Here is a 20,859-nt window from a genome sequence, read left to right on the forward strand (position 1 = left end):
TAGGAGACAGGCGACAATATTATAATGACACTGTATGGCACCAGATGGCGAGGACACTGTGGTGAGCACGGGGCAACCAACTTGCGGTACCTGAAACGGATACAGCGTCGTATGTCAGTTATAATTGGAGGGGATAAAAAAGATCTAGAATGCTCCCTTCATTCCGGAACACTCCGTCAGGCCCCTTCCCAGTCCCGCCCCCACACCTCCACCCAGGCAATCGCTCCTGCTGCTTTCCGCCCTGGAGGGTCTGGGGATCGGCTGTGTTCCACTCTTCTGGAAGATCCTGCAGGAGCATTGCAAGGCCAGGTCCTGGGGGCAGTCTGAGGGATAAAATGTACTCCGTCTGCATTCCTTTCTGACCCAAGAATGGCACATGCTGTACCCTTTCGGGGCTGGGGGAGAAAGAAGCACCACATTCGCCTGGCCCCAAACCTCAGGGAAATGGTAATTTGCAAAGCCCTCCATGCTGGATTTGGGAGGGGGGGGGGGGGGGGGAAGCAAGACACACAGCCTTTTATAAAAGTAATACTCAAATCTAAATTTAAAAAAAGTTCATTGCTTTACAAAAACTGGACTAGCTAGCAAAACCGGAAAGTTTTTCTTAACAGAAGGCCAAAAAAGCTTACTGTGTGTATTTCCATATGATTATACACTTCATATCCCTTAATTGCTAGAGGCAGACGATGTAATAGGATTCAAAAGAAAAAAAAAGAACCTGGGCCTGAACCACAAAATAGGCTGACATGTCTGTGTTTTTAAAGACACAAAAGCATCACTCCAACAAATTGTTTTCCTCTTCAATCTATAAATGATATTTAAAATATTATCCATGGCTGGTTATCAACATACACATCCCTCCTCACATTGGAATCCATAGCACAAACAGGTCTTCCCTCACCCACCTCCATCCTAATATTCTTTAAAAAAAATTTTTTTTAATGTCTATTTATTTTTGAGAGACAGAGAAAGACAGAGCACGAACTGGGGAGGGGCAGAGAGAGGGACACAGAGTCCAAAGCAGGCTCCAGGCTCTGAGCTGTCAGCACAGAACCCGATGTGGGGCTCGAACCCACAAGCCGTGAGATCATGACCTGAGCTGAAGTCGGGCGCCTACCCAGGCGCCCCTCCATCCTATTCTTAAGGGCAGTATGTTGTGTTGGGGAGGCTGTGGGAAAGGCCTATGCGGAAGGCCATGGTCACTACAGACCAACCCTGCAATGGGCTGTTGAGGGGGAGGTTCCTGTCCCAGCCCCAATCTGTCCTGTCGCAAGGCCAGCTTCATAAATGCTCTGGAGCCCCAGTGGGGCCTAAGCAAAGCACGCACAGCTGAGGAAACTTGACCTCTGTTGAGCAACTTTGCAACCATAGGAAGGGTTTTGAAAACAGGCTCCCTCTGCCCCCAGGTCCCCGCCTGGCACAGGAGCCAGGAGTCTGTTCTCAACAGAAGCCCCACCCAATGCTGTTTCATGTTAGATGGGATATGCCCCACTCTTTACCTGTTCCTCCCAAACCCCCCAATGCCCTCACCTGGAAATCAAGGAACAAGCAAAATCAGGAGAGAGATTGCCAAGTCCACCAAAAGTTCAAGAGCTGTTAAAGAAATGTGGGAAACAGGACTAGAATCCACTCACCTATAGGGTCATAACTACTACTTGGGAATTTAATTGTTACAGAAGAACCATGAAAAGAATGTGGCAGCAATGGGGGCTTATTAAGTTCCAGGGATGTCTCAGAGCTGGCTTGGTAACAAAGAGACAGGCCTGGCTGAACATAATAGCAGAGGAGGGGGACATCTTCTCTGGTCCCCAAAAGGGAGAGGGATACAGGCAGGAAAGGTCAAGGAAATGGAACTCTCCCAACAAAGACAAGTGATAGGTCTCAATCTAGTAAGTGTTAAACTGAACAAATTAGAAAAAATCCTACCATCACACACTATCTCATTTCTCCTCTCTGGAAGGCAAAACAAAGCTTCTTCTTATTCATGGTTAAACTGAATGAACTCAGACCTCTTTCAGCAATAAAACAGACGTCTCATATATCCCCGCAAAAGCAAAGCGGCAGCAATATTTAATTTCACATGTTTGCAAAAACCCTTTTCCTTTATTTGCCGTGCAGGGCTCTTGCCTTATTTTATTTTTTCTTCATATCAATCATCACCACCTGAAATTTTACTTTTTTTGTTTTAGTAAACTCTATACCCAACGTGGGGCTCAAACTCACGGCTCCAAGATCAAGAGTCACATGCTCTACTGACTGAACCAGCCATGTGCTCCTAAAATTTTAAATATTTATTTGGTCATTGTTTCCCACCACTACCAACCAATCAACCAACTCAACCCAACACACACTGAAAGTAATTGTTCCATGTTATATCAACCACATCGAACGCAGCACTGCTTGTAAATTGTGCTTTAATTTCTGCAATCAGGTATGATGCAGTGAGATACAAGTATAAACTTTCATACATCCAGAAAATAAAAAGCACATTTATACAGATATAGCCCAACAGCTTATTCCCTTAAAAAAAAAAAAAAAAGTTTTTAATGTAATTAAAGCTAATTTATCTTCAGTGTAAAAACTTGGAGGTATAAACAAACTCAGGATATTATATACAGTAAATTAATGTACATTTCCAAACTTGCACAGTGCAGCATTTTAAACAAAGTAAATGGTCTCATTTCAGTTTTTACTGTTAAGCATAATCCATATCTCAATCTTGAATAAAAATGTCACAATATATAAACGCACTAAGAATTCTGTACACAAATACAAGTTTATAGAAATCTGATTTCAAATATAAATACATAAATTGTCATGACCTCACGTTACAACAGCTTATTTTTCTATTGTAATTTTTTAAAAAATCATAGAAAAATACTTCAATGCACATTCAACTGCTATGACAAGGGCCATGACCTTGTGCCTTTAAACCATACTTTGTGAAGTGTAAAGCATCACACCGGGCATTTTTGGAATGAAAATTACTAAGATTCTAAGATTGAAGAGGCTACTGTATAAATATTCATGTTATAATATGGTAACAAAAATAGCTCCATAGTGTATCTGGGAGGCAACGGGGCAGAGAAGTGGAGGTTAGTGCTAGTTTAAGAAGGCCCACAGAACGTATGTTAAGGTAGCTCATAGACTAGTGTATTTGCAAAATCCCTACTGCAAGCCTAACACTGAACTCACTAGTGAGACTTAAGGCAACCAAGACCGGACATGTGTTTGGACCCCAATGCACGAATCCTGCCCTCTCCTCAACCTCTGTCATTTTAACAGACCAACATGGCTCATGTGCCAACATGAAGAGGGGAGAAGAGCAAAGCAATTTCTTGTACAAACAGAAAGACAATATTCAGTGCAAACTGAGAAACTTCTTTATCAACAGTTTCAAAATTTCTTATTGCCCTTAAAGAACTGAAGTTTTTCTAAACATGTAACATTCAAATTGGGATCTATCCTGGATAGCAAATGTATATCAAAGGCAAACATTCTATTTGAAACATTCTAACATTAGTTCCCCCCTCCCCCACCTTCCTTTTGTGGGATTTAACAGGGTTCTACTGAGAATGAAAAAACTGGTCCTTACAAAGTGTACTTTCCTGCATTACAAAATATATACCATTTAGACAGCAGATTCAAGAAGGTCACCAGGCATAGTCAAGTTTCTTCTATGGCTTTTTAAATCATTGAGGTACTATATGATAACCATCGCTTCTCATATTTATGCTCAGTTGCTTCCCTATGAAAGCCACGTTCAAAAATGATCCTGCTCATGTCTGGGAGGGCTGCTGCGGAGGTCACAAGCGTTCCCAAGCCTCAGCACACTGTCAGAAAAAGGCAAAGCCATTACTTTCAAACACTGAGAGGCTCCAGAAGCATGGAAGCTCCTTCAGGCAAACCAAAGGGATTCCCCCAGTTTAACCAACAGATTCAGCAGCAAGATTCTGGACTACGTGCCCCATGGCGGGGAGCATGGAGGGACGGCAGTGAGGGGTGCCCAGTGGGCAGAGAGAGACCCGGAGCTGTCAGCACACAAAAGGGCGGTGTGGCTGCTTGGCTAGCCCACCAACCCCACACAAAGTGACACAGTCTATGCAGGACGGGGGATGGTTGGAAATGTCAGGATGGGTGCTATGGGTGGAATTTCCCCAGCTTTTCTCAGGCAAGAGGACAGAGAAAGGAAAAATACTATGGCTTAAAGGAATGCCATAATCCTAATACCTCTAAGTGAGTCTTTCGATTTGCCATATACACATCACATAAAGCTGCACTTTCTCCAAGCTAAGATGGGTAGACTGGATAAATTCCCAATGACTGGATAAATTATCTTGGCACAAAAAAGATTTGAAGAAAGCATTGAGTCCAAGAGTGTCTGACCAAAGCCCTTTCTAGTAGTAAACCAGCCACTGCAGGTTCTATATAATACTTATGCACAATGGCCACAGTTCTTTTACAGGTCAAGTAGTAACTCCTTCCAATTAATAATACCAGAGATATGATTTTAACTGCATAGTCTTCAGGAGCAAGAAAAAAACCCACGAGAACCAGCTCTTTTCCTGAAGGTCCCGGCTTCCTCCTACACAGCCCTGGACTAATGCCTGAGGCCTCCCACTCCCCCCACCTCCACAGCAGTAAAGCATGAGCCGCTAATCTGGAGATCAAACATGGTAGACGCCTGCCTCAACCTTCAACGTTCCTCTTTCACATCACTGAGCGGATGAGTCACACATCCCCTAGGTCCACAAACTCGTCTTCTCGTTTGGCCAGATCTTCTTCATCACCCAGAGCTTTCCAGCCGCTGGTGGGCAAGACCGGCTTAGAGGGATGTCGCTGCAGCAGAGCGAAAGGAAACAGGGCCGACAGGCGGGCAGAGCCCCTCAGCAACAAGGGGGCCTCTGCCAGGAGCGCTCCCTGGCCATGGGGTCTCGCGTCGATTTTCTCTTGTAAGCGCTCTACTTCCTCCATCATTTCCAAGAGTTTGCTCACGGTGGCCGCTCTGCCACCGCCCAGGATTTGGGCTTCTGGAATCCAACGCAAGTAGCGCTGAGCCCACACTTTGATTTCGGGCCCCTCAATGTGCGGCAACAACAGACCGTGGTAGTCAGTGGGTTTGCTGTGCCAGCTGTCATAGAACTCTCGCAAGTTGTCATGTAGCTCATCGGAAGAGTTAATTAATTTGCTAATTCTCTTGCCCAGAAGGTTTTTAATTAAATGATCGGTTTCTTCCCTGAAAAATCCTCTTTTGGGAGATGATTTAGATTGGGTGAGTGGCAAAGAAAGTTGTCGTTGATGCTTTGAGAGAAAACACACAAAAAAACCTCTGGTTAGCCTGAGAGCAGTTATGATCATGAGAAATCAGAACTGCCATGAGACTGGAAAGCCATTAAAAAGCAGTAACACAGTGGGGGGGGGGGGGGTTCTTATTTGTTCCATGATGCAAATGTTGGATGCACATCGTGTTCATAAACAAATGGGTGAAAGCAGGCACGCAGGGCGCTGTGACAGAGAGGGAAGCTGTCTACCCCCCTTCCCCTGGCACAGGAGCACTAAGGCACTTTTGAAGAACAAGCTTAAGTCGAGACAGCCTGCGGATCCAGGGCAGTCTGCATGTCAGGCCTATTCAGTTTTTGAAGAGTGCAAAGTGCTTCTTCTTTGAGAATGAAATTCTGAACACCTGAGAGGAAGCAGCAGCCAACTACCTGAAGATCCTATCACTCAAATGAACTGCATTTGTAGGTTATCAGGCAGCCAGTGGGAGTTTAAGCCTATGTCATAAAGATTCTTTTGGACAGAGAGACAGGTGGGAGCAAAAGGAATTTGAGAAGTGGCTAAACTGGCCAGATGTTCTTGCCTGACGCGCTGCACCGAGTAAAAAATGTGAGAGCATGTACATTACTTCCCTCCTGAGTAATTCTACCTGCAGCCAAAGCAAGGTGATCGACACCGAGAAGTGCCAGGGAGGGGCCGTGAAGGTGGGGAAAGATGTCAAGAGGTTACAAAGAACCCCAGAGCCCCACAGAGAGGTCAGCAATGTGGGGAGATGCTGTTTCTCCCCAGCTCTTTTGCTCCTGAGGTGTGAGTCTGAAATAAGAACAGACAAGTTTTCTGGGCAGGCTAGCCCTATGACTCTCTAACATACTCCTGCCAGTGGTTCTTCTTTGTGAAAAAGAGCATTCTTTATTATGGAATACAGAATAATAATAAACATATGAGAAAAAAGCAAAACCATCCACAATGCCACAACTCAGAGCTGACCAGGATTTCTGACCTTCCAGCGGGGGGTGGGAGAGTGGCCTGGCCTCTCCTCCCCAAGGATCAAGGCCAGTCCGTCCACACAGGGGACTGCTGACTGCAGGCGGAAGCTAACAGCCACTGAGTGTTTACTGCCTGCCAGGTTTTGTGCTCAGTGCTTTACGTGCATGGACTTAGCCGATCTCCACAGTCACCGTTATTGTCCTGTTTCACAAATGAGGAGACTAAAGCACAGAGGTTAAGCAATCCACAAAGACCCCGGCTAGAAAGTGCTAAAGGTGGTCTTACAAAAATCAGTCTGGCTCCAGAGACTGCGCTCTAACAGAGCTCCACTGGTCTCGAGAGCCCTTTCTCTCAACCTCTAAGTGAACAGAGGGCTCAAGAAGGGCATGCTGGGAGGGAAGCCTGGTCAAGGCTGAGGCTGAGAGTGCACACGGGAGCAGGCCCTGCAGCCTCATGTAGGCTGTTCACAAGCAGTGCTTCATGGTGGTCCGCCACAGCCTCTTAGTTTCTACAGAACTTCTCCAAGGCCGTCTGCCCACTCAACAAGGGGCCCTAAGCCCTACGTGTGGTGTCCTAACCCAAAAGCTTCAAAGTTCCTTGTGGCCCCAACCCCAGCTCTGCTTTAGCTTTGGCTCAAACCTCCTGCACCAGTCAGCTCCTAGAGCCTAGGCCATCTGCTCCTAACTACAAGGAAAAGGGATGTATGTACAAGGAAAACTGGATGTAAGTACAGAAGTGAAATCCAGTCTTGAAAAGGGGAACGTCACTTTCCTCCCATGCACAATAAGGGATCAGGCCCTGGCCGTCTCTGAGGTCCCCTGCCCCTCTGGCCCGGGGCAGTTCTGGGATCCTGAACAGGTGACAAGTGTGCATGCAGCCACCAGGGGGCACAGCACACCAAGGAAAAACTGACCTCTGGCCAAGCTGTTCCGGAGCTCAGGGCAGTTCTGGTCCAGCTGGCAGGAAAGAGACTAAACCAGGAGGAGAAACGTCCACCCCGGCCCTGAGGCCCCTTGAAAGAGTAAAGCAACAGTTCTAAGTTGTTCAGCAGCTGGCATCTTCTGCAAGTGCGGGCTTTGGCTCACCTGGCCCCCAAGCCTCTTAGAATGGAGCACCTCCCACACAGACTGGCCAGGCTCCCTGGAGGGCAGGTGGGATCAGAAGTAGGGCAGTGGAGAAGGCAGAGACACACAATGACTTGGGATTCACCACTACCACTTTCCCCTTCGTTGGGTCTGGTGGGGGGAAATTCCAGGCCAGGAGAAAGAGCTAGGAAATGCCACAGAAATCATTTGTCATCTAGGGAACTTTGGGATTTTATTAACTACAATTAAGAACATATATCTGAAGGGATATCCATATTATTTGACACTTGTGATTCACAGCACGGGTCAGCAAATGACAGCCCACAGCCAAATCTGGCCTGCTGCCTATTTTTATAAATCCTGGAACACAGCCGTGCCTATTTGCTTATGTGCTGTCTGTCTGTGGCTACTTCTGCACATCAATACAGTGAGGAGACTGGACAGCCCTTAACAGAAAAAGCTGTAGCTACACCTCATCAGGAAAGGTCTTGCTATTGAAGACATGAACCAGTACAGACTGAGCAAATCCCACAATCAATGCACCTTTTACTCTGCTAACCACACTCAGGTAGAGGGTTCACACAATCCCATGCAGTACAACTGTCTTGGCAGTAACATCCCCGGTGACATTCAGCAAATGGTCATGTCTCATCGGGGCAAAGGCTGATTTGCTGAAAGCAAATGATTCTCATGGGCCCTGACAGTTGGCCTGCCACAAATCTTGACTCTTCAGACTGTTTACAGAATCCATATGTCACTTTTTCCTGCCATACCCGGGGATCCTGGGCAGATGAAAGGGGTTAGACACGTGGACATCTTACTTTGAAACGCATTCCTTTCCGCTGGCCTTTGTCCAGTTTTGGCTTTTCCACATAAAGAGGGTTTTTGAGCAACATCTGGGCTTTGGGTTCAAACTGTACAGACCAATCCCACACGGTGAGCAGATTCAAAGGCTTGCTTTGTGTATCCTGGCTTTCCCTGCCCTGCCAAAACAAGCACAGGTCATGACGGCTTCCAGGGAGGGCTGAGGAGAGCAAACACACAATGCCGAGGGGCACCGGAAAGGGCGCTCCTGCCCCGAGACCAAACACTCACGGCTTCCTCGTTTTTAAAGGCTGCGGCCTTCAGTGGTCGTTCATTTAAGACTTTGGGTGGGAAGGGAGAGGGAAAAAGGTCACCTTATTTTCCAGCAGGCCACATGTCAGCCGCTGACGGGCACTTTGACACCAACTCTGTCACTATTTGTCACATTTTATATTTAGGAAACTGAGGCTCAGAAAACTGAAGTGAACTGCCTGAGGCTCACGAAGCTGGTGAGTGACCGGCTGGGATCTGAAACCGGGGCCGGGGGACTGGAAGCCCAGGCTCCGTGCCTCCGCTTCACCGAGTAATTGGCTAACGCTGCTCCTGGAGGCCCAGCTCAAGCAAACCCGGGGCCGAGAGGAAGCCGGTCAGAGGCCCTAAGCTTGGTTAGAGAGCAAAACCCCCAGGAGCAAGGCCCTAGGAGAGACTTAAAAGAGTGTAAGATGGAAAGTAAAAGCTTCCCTGCTTTGCCTTGCCTCCATTCTCTCCAGAGTAACTCCAGGCACCAGGCAAACGGAAGAGAATGCTGACCAGCTTTATCAAGGACAGCTTTTAATTCTGCTTAATTCCTCAGCTCCAACACTTGCTCCCAACGTGGACTTGGGCCAGTTCCCCATCCTCTCAGTGCCTTGGCTCCTCAGGAATAAGAATATACCCCCCACAGGATGCTGTGACAATTACCAATACCCAGAAAGCGCTCAAAACAGGGCCCAGTATATAGTGTTCTATAAATATTTTTATCATCAAAACTATTGCAATAAACTCATGAATCAGGGCTTCTTTAAGACACAGGTTCCTAAGAGGGACTCTTACCACGTTATCTTTCTGATGAGGCGAATTGAAGAAGAAGGTGCTAAAAATAGGTATGTACAGGCTATCTGACAACACAGTCAGGTAAGTCTCCGTGAAATCAAATGCTGGGGGGTGCTGGTGCACCAGCTGCCAGACACAATCTAAGAAAAGCAGGAACACAGGAACCTATGTGAAAACAAGACACGCATTACTGAGCAGGCACTACAAGGCCAAGGCCAGCTGTCCTGAGTTCAGGGGCAGCCATCTCAATGGCCATGGAAACCACTTCTGAGCACTGTATTCCCTGGGAAACACAGCCGACTCCATCCCACTCCACGCAATGAATATGCTCAATTAAAGTCACATGCCTAACCTTTTGGGATGAGCACTGGGTGTTATATGGAAACCAATCTGACAATAAATTTCATATATTGAAATAAATAAATAAATAAATAAATAAATAAAGTCACATGCCTGTAGACTCATTTCAGTATTTGGCAGTACCGATCTGTACGAAAGACATTTTAGGGCGAAATATGTAAAACCTCATTACTGACCAAACACTGACACACGAGCGTTTGCAACTGATTTTGATGACAGGGAACACTCTGAACCCCAATTAAGTGAAATTGTTATCACCTCCTGAAAGAATTCCATTCTTCACATTAGTAAATCATATTACCAAAAAACTATACTCCATCATGTTGAATTTTGTCAATATTCCCTTCTTCACCCCCACAAGGAGGATGCAGAAGAGAAAGAGGATGGGAAAGACAGCAGAAGCAGCAAAGGTGAGTTTCTAACCTTTTTTTCCACAAGCGTACAGATTTTTTTTTTAACAGCCTCCTTTACTAGCTTCCTGGAGGCAAGCCCTTTATTGGTAGAGATGGTTTTCTAGGGTGCTTCGTCATTCACGAAGTGTTTATCCTTCTGAGTCATCAGCGAAGGTGTCAGGTGGGTAAGACAAGCCATGTCACAGTCTCTCCCTTATGGAGGCTGTCGAGGCCTCACGGAGCTCAGAAGAGAGACAGAAGTTGAGAGGCGCCCGGATGGCTCAGTCAGTTAAGCGTCTGACTCTTGATTTTGACTCAGGCCACGATCTCACGGTTTGTGAAATCAAGCCCCCCATCAGGCTCTGCACTGACAGCATGGAGCCTGTTTGGGATTCGCTCTCTCTGCCCCTTCCCTGCTTGCTCACTCACTCACTCTCTCAAAAATAAATAGATAAGTAAATAATTCTTTTAAAATGGCCACATTTAGAAGGAAAAAAAAACCCAACAACATCAATATGTCATTGTGGAGATGCGAAGAAATGCTGATATAGCAACTTTATTTCATACTTCATTTTCTGCTCAGTATATCATTAAACAGAGTGGAAAGTATCTGAACCCTACTATATAGTTATGAAAATGGGCTCAGAAAGTTTGGATGACTTCTCCAAAGGATGATTGAAAGCAGATCAGACTGTATCTGCTCTTGGACTCATTCTCCCTCCCCAGACATGGTCCTTGACAGTCCTATCTTCTCAAGATATCCAAAACATACTCTTCCCCACATAGTATCTGCTCTCTGCCCATCGTGTTATTTGAGTCCCATCAACCTTGCAAAGTTCCTCAGAAAGGCAAAGTCCATTCCAAGGCTGAAAATGGTGATTTCCATTCAGCTTGATGGGACACAGATGAGCAGAGACCAGGCCTGAAAGAAACCTCACAGCCTAGCAAGAGAAGCAGCAGTCTTCCAGAAATGTGCCAAGACCCTGAGGGCAGGAGCCATGGCTCTCTATTCCCACGGCATGCTGCACCATGCTGCTTCCCATCACAGACAGACACGTTCATTACCTGAAGTAAGAACAACCACGAGCCATGCTCCTAGAACACGGAGCTTTGTAGGTGACTTCATTAAAGAAAGTTCACCTGTCTTCATTTTCTCTTCAGCAATCATTAACAATGCGGCCAAAGAAGAATGCATAGCTGCAGCTGAGACTAGACCACAACGTGGGGGCCAGCTAAACTACAACGCAATTCACACAGCCAGACGCAGAAGAGGTCATGTGCACAGCAGGCTATGTCACCGGTAAGGTCCTGGTGAGGGATGGTGTTAACATAACCTCATGCTTTATTTGAAAAGGCTTATGTACAAGGGAAAATTTACTTTGTGTTATTATGTGGAATATTCATTTTTTTGCAAGCACTAACTTAGCAGAAATTGTAGGAGTCTCTCTGAATTAATTTTTAAGTTTTATAAATCAGTATTATTCCCATCATGAAATACATATTCCCATCATGAAATACACAATTTAGAAGAAAAGGCACTGAGCCACTTACTAATACCCTTTTCCTCTGGGAAGGATTTCAGTACTGTTTAAAGCATTTGGAGTCATCCAACAGTGAACTGAACATGGCCTTCCTAACAAGCCCAACAGCATGCACTTCACAAGCACCAACCCGACACCTGAAGACAGGTTATTAGAGACTGGGCGCTTCTCCGATGAGGACACTCACCTCCTCTTTGTCACTCTGACGTAGATGGTTGCAGCGATCCAGGAAAGAGTGCCCGCCCATGATCCACTCCTTTTGGACAAGGCTCTGGAAACCAATCCTGGTTCTACAGTGGGGGTCCATCATCACTTGCACCAGAGAGGAAACGAGGCAGCAGAGGTCGGAAGCATTCTCCTCTAGGAGGGGCCCAGCGGCAGTGCAAAGAGGCAGGAGAGTATGGAGTATTAAAAAGCCACAAAGAGTGCTCACCCTTGCACAGTTTTGGTGGGGTTCCCAAAACCAAAGTGTGCCTGCTAATGACAGTCAAGGTCTACTTCCCTGAAGGCGAGGGCCCATGGGGAAAACAGGTAGTGTTCAGATTGACAGACAAACTGCTTCCAGCCAGTCCCGTACAGGTTCCGGCATATGCTGGCACTAAGCACGGATCTGCTGACTGACTGAATAAAACGCAGCACGTCAAATCCACTGTCAGCGTACCGGCATCCCGGCGTGCCGCATAATGAGGGCAGAGCCATACACGTGGTGGCGACCCGCTAGCCTTCACAGACCAAGTTCAAAACTCTTCCAATTGCCGTGTCAAAGTCTCCATCACTGGACTCACTGTTCCAGGGCTCAGCTGCTCCTCAGACTCCCCTCAGAGCTCCTCTCCTCCACTCCCTCTGCTTGGACTCCCTTATTCCCATCTCCATAGCTCTTTCCTTCTCTGAGAGCACAGAGGTGCCCGCTTCTCCTCGCCTAGCCTGGCAGAGAAACTCCCCTCGGTCTATGTCCACGTGCCCACCCCCAGAGTGCACCGGACAAAACCTGTGTGATGAAAACACCATTCATACGTGTGTTCGGCATTCGTGACTCCCGGCAAATAAAAGCATACATTTCTGTCCATGCATTTGCCTTAGAGTTTTCAGATCCTAAAAGTTAGGGTCTGCATCCCCGTGGTTTCCTCTTTGCAGAAAGAAGTGCAACTCAAGCTGCTATTTAAAAATGTCCAGGAGGATGGCGGTGCTAGTATCGGTGAAACTAGAGAAACTTACAAATTCTAAGGAGGGGGATGTGTCTACCGTTAAAACTCTTTCATTTTGACCCTGGAACCATGAGGCACTAAGGTCTAGGCTTACGCTTGTGGTTCTTTTTCTCCTCCAGGGAGACAAGTCTAAACTATGGGAACACGTGGATTCAAAAGAAACAGAGTTTTGTGTTTGGAGTGTTATCAGCTTATTTCAAGTTTCTTTCTCTTTTTTTTTTAATTTTCTTAACGTTTTATTTGTTTTTGAGAAAGAGACAGAGTGTGAGTGGGGGAGGGGCAGAGAGAGGGGGAGACACAGAATCTGAAGCAGACTCCAGGCTCTGAGCTGTCAGCACAGAGCCCAATGCGGGGCTCAAACTCGTGAACCGTGAGATCATGACCTGAGCTGAAGTCGGACATTTAACTGACTGAGCCACCCAGGCGCCCTGAAATAAGTTTCATAATTTTAAGGGAATCATCCTTCTTGCATCTGACGGGTGTTAACAGTAAACCTGTGAGTAACAGGAAGAAGGACCAGAAAATGAGATTTCAGAGGAGACAACTCAGTCATTCTTCTGGACCGAGTGACTTCTCACATCTCAGCCAAAGATTCAGATGTTGTTTTATGCAACTGTGACTACTGCAGCCTGGCCTGAGGACTTCTGCCTCTCAGATTCTGATCTTTATTCGTCCTCCTCTATACCACTTAGTTCCTCAGTATTCTGTTCTGCCATTGGTGATTAGGTCTTTTTCAATAACATGCTCAGGCCAACTCTCATTAGGCTGTAAACTTCTAGAAGGCAGAAGTATAGAGCTCTGCACATGGTAGGTGCTCAGTCAATATCGTAAAATCCAAGTCAGCGAGCCAGCATCAGGTGGTACAGAAGCCCCAGGCAGACACATGTGCAGCCCGCCCACAGAGGCTAAATTTCAGCAGTCATGGAACACGTCAGAGCCATGGTAAAAGCTTGAGGGCATGAAAGCATGAGATGATCTACTGAACCGAAGTGCAGGGCTATGAGAAGTTGAAAATATTCTAAATAGCAAACATCGTATTTTAGCTCAGGTCTAACCAACTCTAGCAATCTTTAAATAAAAGCGGTTTGCACCTGTTTTTACACATTCTGAATGCTTATGTCCTGTCCACATGTTTAGCAAGTTAAGCCCACTGAAGCAAAGGAAATCGTGACCCACAAACTTTCTATAGCGACTGCACAAGGTTGTCTGTCAAACACAAAGATATAAAAAGAACAATTAAACCATTCATGGATTTCTTTATATAAAAAGGATTATCAAAAGATTTTAACTGTAACCAAGTGGAGTTAATATAAAACAAAACCCAAAGCAGTAGGAAATGTGAACTTTGGTGAAGATACCAAACAATTCCTTCTTGGGCTGCAAGTAAGTCTGCCAAGTTCTAAATGAAGGGTTTATTTTTAAACTGTAACACTGAAATCAAACGCAAAGAATTCTAAGGTCAGGGTAGAAAAGAATGGGAAGGATTTCTACACTAGCTCGCTCCTTTTGTAAGATAATTCCAATTACATAAAGCTATATATGCAGAAATTGAGTCTCGAGTGAAGGGAAACGAAAACCACTCTTTGTGCTTTAAATGTATTACCTAAAAGAAGAACGTTCACGTTTTGTGCTTCTAGACATTCTGTGATCTCTATTGCTTTTTTCAGGCAACGTCTACATTGGAAAGAGACAAGAAAAAGGGGCATTAGTTTCTGAGGTTGGCATCAAAACCATGAGAAATTTAGACAGAGGAAACTGAAGATTGAGACAGTCTCATTTGTTTTTTCACTTGAAATCCTCCAGAAAACAAGTTACCATTTACCCTATTCACATACTGCAAGACACTCATCTGCCAATTAGAGACTGAAAATTTTCAGAAGGGAATCCCAAAATTGATGTCAAAACCTTCCTAGGTGATTTCTAAACTACAGTCTCCTATTAAGAACTCATGCCTGAGTCTGGCCGGAGAGTCCTAGTAAGACCCACAAATGCCCACGTTGGAAACTGTGCTGCACGCCCACATGGTCTAATTCAAGGTCACCTGTCCAATGTGTCAGTGTGGCTGAAACAGTCCAACAAGGTCCAGAAATCCCTTCTGTCTCTCTCTGTACACACTATTCCTGATCTTCAGCATTGACTTTCCTTTGCTTGTAACTAAGGGCTTCACATATGCTGTTCCCTGCCTGCAGGGGCGCCCTTCCTGGACGGTGCTTCATTTGGTGAGGGATGCTCAACCTTCTCTGCCCACCCCACATGAAGAAGGGTGCTTTTCCTGGTGATGTTGATCACTGTCGGCAACTACACATTCCAACTATGGGCCATGCAGCAGGCTCTCTGGAATGGATGCGTTAACAAGTGTTTGGGGGGCTGAGGCTCCTTGCCACAAACCTCGCTGGCAGAACCGAGAGATGCGGTGCCAGTTGGAGGGAGGAGTTCTTCTCCTTCCTCACAAGTGTCCTAGGGGTGGGACTCTTCTCACACCCTGATCATTGCTCTTCTGTGCCTCCCTTTGCCCTCTCCTCTCTTTAACAGCAACAGAGAGGAGCTATTCAAACTATGAAGTAGGCAAGGGAATATAGGAATTCTGTCTCTGGGAATCTCAACCTAATTCCCAAACCCAAAATGCCTAATTGAAATTAATCATGAAATTATGAAAAACCGACATTACTCATTCTAAAATAAGTAATATACACAGGAGAAACGTAATTCAAAAAGGTATTCAGTAAAAAGTCAGCATCACCCCCCTTCTTCCTGTTCCCTTCTTGGAGGCCAGCACTGCTGCCTCAGTTACTCAGTTAGACTTATGGGTTGCCACCCCCCTGTTCTGCAGTCTTTCCATGCCTAGTCTATATATAGTCTAGAGAGATCTCTTTGTGAGCAAGTAGCATGTCGATAAATTCAGATCAAATGTGCACAGAAATAATAAACAAATGTAAAATCCAGCTGAGCTGTCAATAGAATATGTGATCTAAGAACATCTAACTGTGATGTTTAACACATTTAAATGTTTAACATTTAAAACAGTTCCATTGTTTGTCAATTTGTTTTACTACTTTGAATTAGAGAACTATAAAATTCATGAGCAAAATGATGGCTTTAAAATACCTGATTATGTCAAGCCAGCTGCTACTTTCCAACAGAGAAAACCATTTTATATCTGTGTCCCAAAATTCCGTACTATTATCTGAAAAAAGAAAAAAGAGCAAGGAAGTCAGGTCACTGTTCTCTTACATGTCTGCCACCAAAAATCTGTGCTACTCAAGTGTGCTGTTCAGACAGTCTTGGACTTGAACTGCAGCATCCAAGCACAGATCTCCATTCTTAAGAAAGGACACTTCCAGACTTCAGCTGAAATGGTGTTTGAACTGTAAGCCTCTGGAAGGGGGTGGCAGTCAAAAATGGATTTTTTAGATTTTTACTGTTCAAATAAAAAGTGCTCCACAATATTTATGTAAAGCCATGGTTGACCTTGTGATTCAACAAGGAGAGTAACATGTTTTAGGCAGAAACAGTCGACACCCAGGCTACACTATTCTAGCACTGGAAGATAACGGCATACCTCCTGATGCCAGGGAGCCCAAAGGGGGAGACTTGGCTTTTGCTGGAATCCTAAATACACAAGCACATTTTCCTTGCATACTCCTACACCACACACCCCGCCCCCACACCTTTGGTACAGAGAGACCTGCGCTGCATGGACATCTAATACAGGTCCAAGCTGCAAACTCAAATCAACGACAAGGCAGATACTTCTCTGCAAGTCCTGGGTGATGAGACGGAAAGTGGTAGAATCACAGTCCTGCACCAACTAGTGCAGTGAAGACTATACTTTCAAGGATCATTTCTATAGTTTATTACTAGAGAAGTTTCTCTGAATGTGCAGAGTACCCAAAATTTAAGATCTGCAGAAACAAAAAAACCCAAAAAAACTAGGGCAGTGTATCACTCTCCACCAGGTCCCTGCTTTTTATAAATCTAGTTAGAGGTGGACACTGCTGTTTACCTGGGCATCATATTCATCTTTATCTCAAATGCCTCCATAATCAGTGTATATAATGGAAACTCAATAAATGTCAGCTGAATGAATGAATGAATCCTAAGTCATTAGAATTTGCTAGGCTAGAAAGTCCAAGTTAGGAAAAACTGTGACAAATCTCAGATGGTAATACAGATTCACTGAAGAATGAGAATTAATAAACAACTGGGCTGGTTAAGTAGGATTCAGGTCCTAAGCTGTTCATAGTGGGCAGCCCAGGCAGAGAAGTGGGGGGTGGCCGGGATGGGCATATTTCATTTCCTACTTTGTACATTTCTGCTTAATCAGAAGAAAAAAAGATATTTTCACTTGGGGTGGGGGGGCGGGTGGGAGGCGGTCCATTCAATAAGCCACTAAGGAAAACAAAACCAATCATCCACTTTATCAATCACCGTGAGCGAGCCAGCGAATACAGGTGTTGCATGGCTCCACAACTTTAAAAGAGAGAAGCCCCTGTGTACACCACTGGGCGACACTGTGCTGAGGAAGGAGAGAAGAGGAGCAATGGAGGGGTGGGCCTGTGTTCCCTGTTGTCAGAAGGGGCAGCGGGGTAAAAGCCTGGAAGAAAATGGAGGGGGAGGGGGGCGCATGCGGTGAATGTGGCAATGACAGCAGCTCCTCAGCTACCAGCCCCTCTGCTCTATGACATCAACCCTCATGGTCATGAGCCTCGGGTACATACAGAGACCAGGGAGAAGGTACCAGCTGTCACCTGATCCACACGGCATGTCTTTCCCTATTTGACAGAGAGCTTTTGTTCTGCATTTTTCTCACCTATCAGAAACAGCTGTTTGAATTTAGAGTAGGCAGTCTGGATGTCCTGCAGGGACAGGAAGTTGCTTGACAGGTCTTCAGTTTTAACAATTTCATAGGGTGGCCTGTGGATGGTCTTATAGATTCTAGGTATCAAAAAGTAACAGGAGATTAAAAGAGCAGAAGTGAATTAGAAACAGCTTATTTTTCCCGAGCACTTAGACGTGGCAAGATCTGTGTGTGTAGGTATCCTCCCATTTGATCCTTGCCAATAAACTAGCTACCACAGGACCGCTGCTCCCAGTCATCGGAGGTGGAAATGGAAGCACGTGGAACATGTATCAAAGGACAGTGACATAGGCCATGACCTGGATTTGACCACTGTCAATACCATAGCCATCATGCCCTCCCCCCTAAATACCTCAGTGTGCATCTTTAAAAACAATACAGTTGACATTCTTTTTTTTTTTTTTTTAAGTTTTATTTATTTAAGTTATCTCCACACCCAACATCGGGCTTGAACTCTACCCCGCGATCAAAAGTTGCAAGCTCCTCTGAGCTAGCCAGGTGCCCCTGCAGTTGACATTCTTAACGATTATGTTATACCGACTCCTTTCAAAATTATGTATTTTTAAGTTTTTTGTTCTTTAGTAATCTCTACACCCAATGTGGGGCTCGAACTCATGAGCCCAAGATCAAGAGTTGCATCCTCTACTGACTGAGCCAGCCAGGCGCCCCTCCTTTCAAAGGGATTAAAAATGATCCCTCTCTATGGTATTCCTGAGCACTAAGCTATCAGCAGGTAAACAGGAATGAAGCTTCTTTGGAAAACAAGAACTCGAGCTAACCAGTCACAAAATGTAGAACAGTACTGACCCATCCAAGAAGCTCTTTTGCATTTGTGAAAGGCCATCATCCTGTTCTTTTTTGGGCAGTGCTGACATTTTCAAAAGGGCACATCCATTGTGGCAGGACCAACACCATAACTGCAAAGGGGAAGAAAGGTTTTTCAGTCATAATCCAGATACACAATCCAGCGGGAGAAAGGTAAGCTGAGCATTTAAATTTACTCAGGGAAATGTATAACTTGGGTAGGAAATGGCTGAATATTTTCAACTTTGTTAAGCCAAAGACTAGTTACTTACAATGAAAAACAATGATTTAGTCTTAAAACAAAAACAAAAAAGACCCCCAGGTCTAGACAGTTACACTCAGACCTACTTATGGTCTGACCGGGCTTGAGTGCCGGGAGCCTAGATGACTGCATCACCATCACTAGGCTAGTCACCGTGGTGAACCTGCTCTGCCAGGGACTTTATGTCAACTAACTCATGTGATTCTCAGTCACACTCTCAGACTGCAGTGATTTCCTTCTTTCCCCTCTTAAACACTGAGGTTTTCTTTTCTTTTCTTTTTAATGTTTATTTTTGAAAGACAGGGAGACAGAGAATCTGAAGCAGGCTCCACACTGTGTATGCAGTGCCCGATGTGGGGCTTGAACCCACGAACCATGAGATCGTGATCTGAGCCAAAATCAAGCGTCGGACGCTTAACCAACTGAGCCACCCAGGTGCCCCGACAGGGGTGATTTCTAATTCCATTAACAGCAAGGAACTGAGGCTTGGAGAGACCAAATAACTTGCTCAAGTTGCATTGAAAGCTGCAGCAGTGTGTCTAAATGCTGTGCTCTACCTGGATGGCAAGAAGGAGGCAGCTCCTGTCAGTAGAGAAAGTTCACACCAGACAGAACGGGAAGCTGGCTACTCAACAAAGGATACCAGACCCGTACATGCAAGGCGCTGCATTAGGTGAAGAGGATGTGAAGAGGGCGAGGATAGTGTGTCTACTCCAAGGAGCTTATACTCTCAAAAGGGAAATGCATTCACAAACATAATAAAAGGTAGAACGTGGTAAATAAGAGAAGAGAATTACAAGGAACCACAAAGGGAAGGCAAAAGAGGAAGAAATCACACGAATGACTGTAAGTGACAGGTTCAGGTGTTCAGGCACTTTTCTGGCTACAGTGGGAGAGTTTGTTTGCTGTTTTGCAGGAACAAAAGGAAATGAGAACTGATCTCGGGGCAAAGTAATCTGCCAGTGGAGCCTGGAACGGAGGACAGGGCAAGCCTGGTTAGGGCAGGTGAGCACTGTGTGGACTCTGTGCCCCATCAAGGCCTGGTTAAGGGCTGAGAATGGCTAGAGCACAGCCACTGCTCTGCTGACCAAGTCATCAGCCTTAGCTCAAAGATAAAACCTAGGGGAAGATGCTTTTTATAATTCTGCCATCCAGCACTGATACCTTTTTGCTATTCATCTGCAATGAATGGTATAAGCCATCCACTGGACAGGCTAGAAGTCTGGGCTGTGAGGTTCAAGATGAGCACACGATCCAGGCGATAACTCTGCACCACACTTAGAAAGCCAGGAGGAACTGGCTTGGGGTTACAGGGGAAGATGATGGAATGGGTGTTGGATGTATTAGGTGTCCAGTGCCAACAGGATACCCATGTGCAGCTATCCAGGAGGCACATTAGATGAGGGTTATGAGTTTAGGAGGGGAAGGCAGGATTGGGGCTCCGGACATGGGAGGTAGCAGCCAGCTGATAACGAGCTCACCCAGGGAGTGAGGGCAGAGGAACATAGGACCGCTCTAGGAAATGCCAAAAAGCAATGCCTCCCCTTTCAGGGCCAGGCCGTACTTTGACTCTTTAAGGTTCCTAATAAGGTGGACGTGTTAGGACACTAAGACAAATCAAAGGGCCCTCTGCTGTCTTCTCCCAATGTCATACTAAGCAACGTACAGAAACCACCACACAGTTTCTAGCTCTCAGCCAAAGGTGGCAGTAATTTGAATGCCCAGGCAATCATGCCCCTAGTTGCTGCAGCTCACTTGGATTAAAGGAGAGACACTCTTAGCCACGACTAGGTGACAGGTTCTAAGAAATTAAGGGTCCGTAATCCTTTTTATCTCTTCTCTTGGGATAGAAAGGGTTAACTCTTGGTGACATTCAACCATAATTCATGTTCTCTTTGGGGCACAACCATACCTGTCTCATCTCTTCTGGGGTAATTCCCTAACTATTCTCTACTTGAAAAAATAAATAGGAATGCCCGAGTGGATCAGTCAGTTAAGTGTCTGACTTTGCCTCAGGTCATGATCTCACAGTTCTTGAGTTCGAGCCCTGTGTTGGGCTCTGTGCTGACAGCTCAGAGCCTGGAGCCTGTTTCAGATTCTGTGTCTCCCTCTCTCTCTGCCCCTCACCTGTTCATAATCTGTCTGTCTGTCTGTCTCTCTCTCAAAAATAAACAAATATTTTTTAAAAAAAT

The 20,859-nt window shown here is 45.6% G+C and overlaps 1 protein-coding gene and 1 pseudogene across 5 annotated transcripts in view; one reads left to right on the forward strand and one right to left on the reverse strand.

Annotated features, from left to right (window-relative positions):
- Window positions 1–2,397: 2,397 nt before the first annotated feature.
- MTMR12 (myotubularin related protein 12) overlaps window positions 2,398–20,859 on the reverse strand; it is a 65,380-nt gene continuing 46,918 nt past the window's right edge. For 3 of the 5 annotated variants that reach the window (XM_019450704.2, XM_019450705.2, XM_053906908.1), the window contains 9 exons: window positions 18,409–18,518; window positions 17,554–17,678; window positions 15,849–15,927; window positions 14,347–14,417; window positions 11,726–11,898; window positions 9,246–9,410; window positions 8,171–8,332; window positions 7,178–7,276; window positions 2,398–5,301 (listed from right to left, as the gene is read on the reverse strand). In XM_019450704.2, the coding sequence (XP_019306249.2) occupies window positions 4,732–5,301; window positions 7,178–7,276; window positions 8,171–8,332; window positions 9,246–9,410; window positions 11,726–11,898; window positions 14,347–14,417; window positions 15,849–15,927; window positions 17,554–17,678; window positions 18,409–18,518 (1,554 nt within the window). In that variant the 3' untranslated portion in view covers window positions 2,398–4,731. The remainder of the gene's footprint in view (window positions 5,302–7,177; window positions 7,277–8,170; window positions 8,333–9,245; window positions 9,411–11,725; window positions 11,899–14,346; window positions 14,418–15,848; window positions 15,928–17,553; window positions 17,679–18,408; window positions 18,519–20,859) is intronic. The other 2 variants (XM_019450706.2, XM_019450709.2) reach the window with 1 other exon arrangement.
- On the forward strand, window positions 16,563–16,645 carry LOC128778505 (small nucleolar RNA U3; annotated as a pseudogene).

The sequence above is a fragment of the Panthera pardus genome, unplaced genomic scaffold (assembly GCF_024362965.1).
Source record: "Panthera pardus isolate Hobbes unplaced genomic scaffold, ASM2436296v1 HiC_scaffold_2, whole genome shotgun sequence".
In the NCBI taxonomy this organism is placed as follows: Eukaryota; Metazoa; Chordata; class Mammalia; order Carnivora; family Felidae; genus Panthera; species Panthera pardus.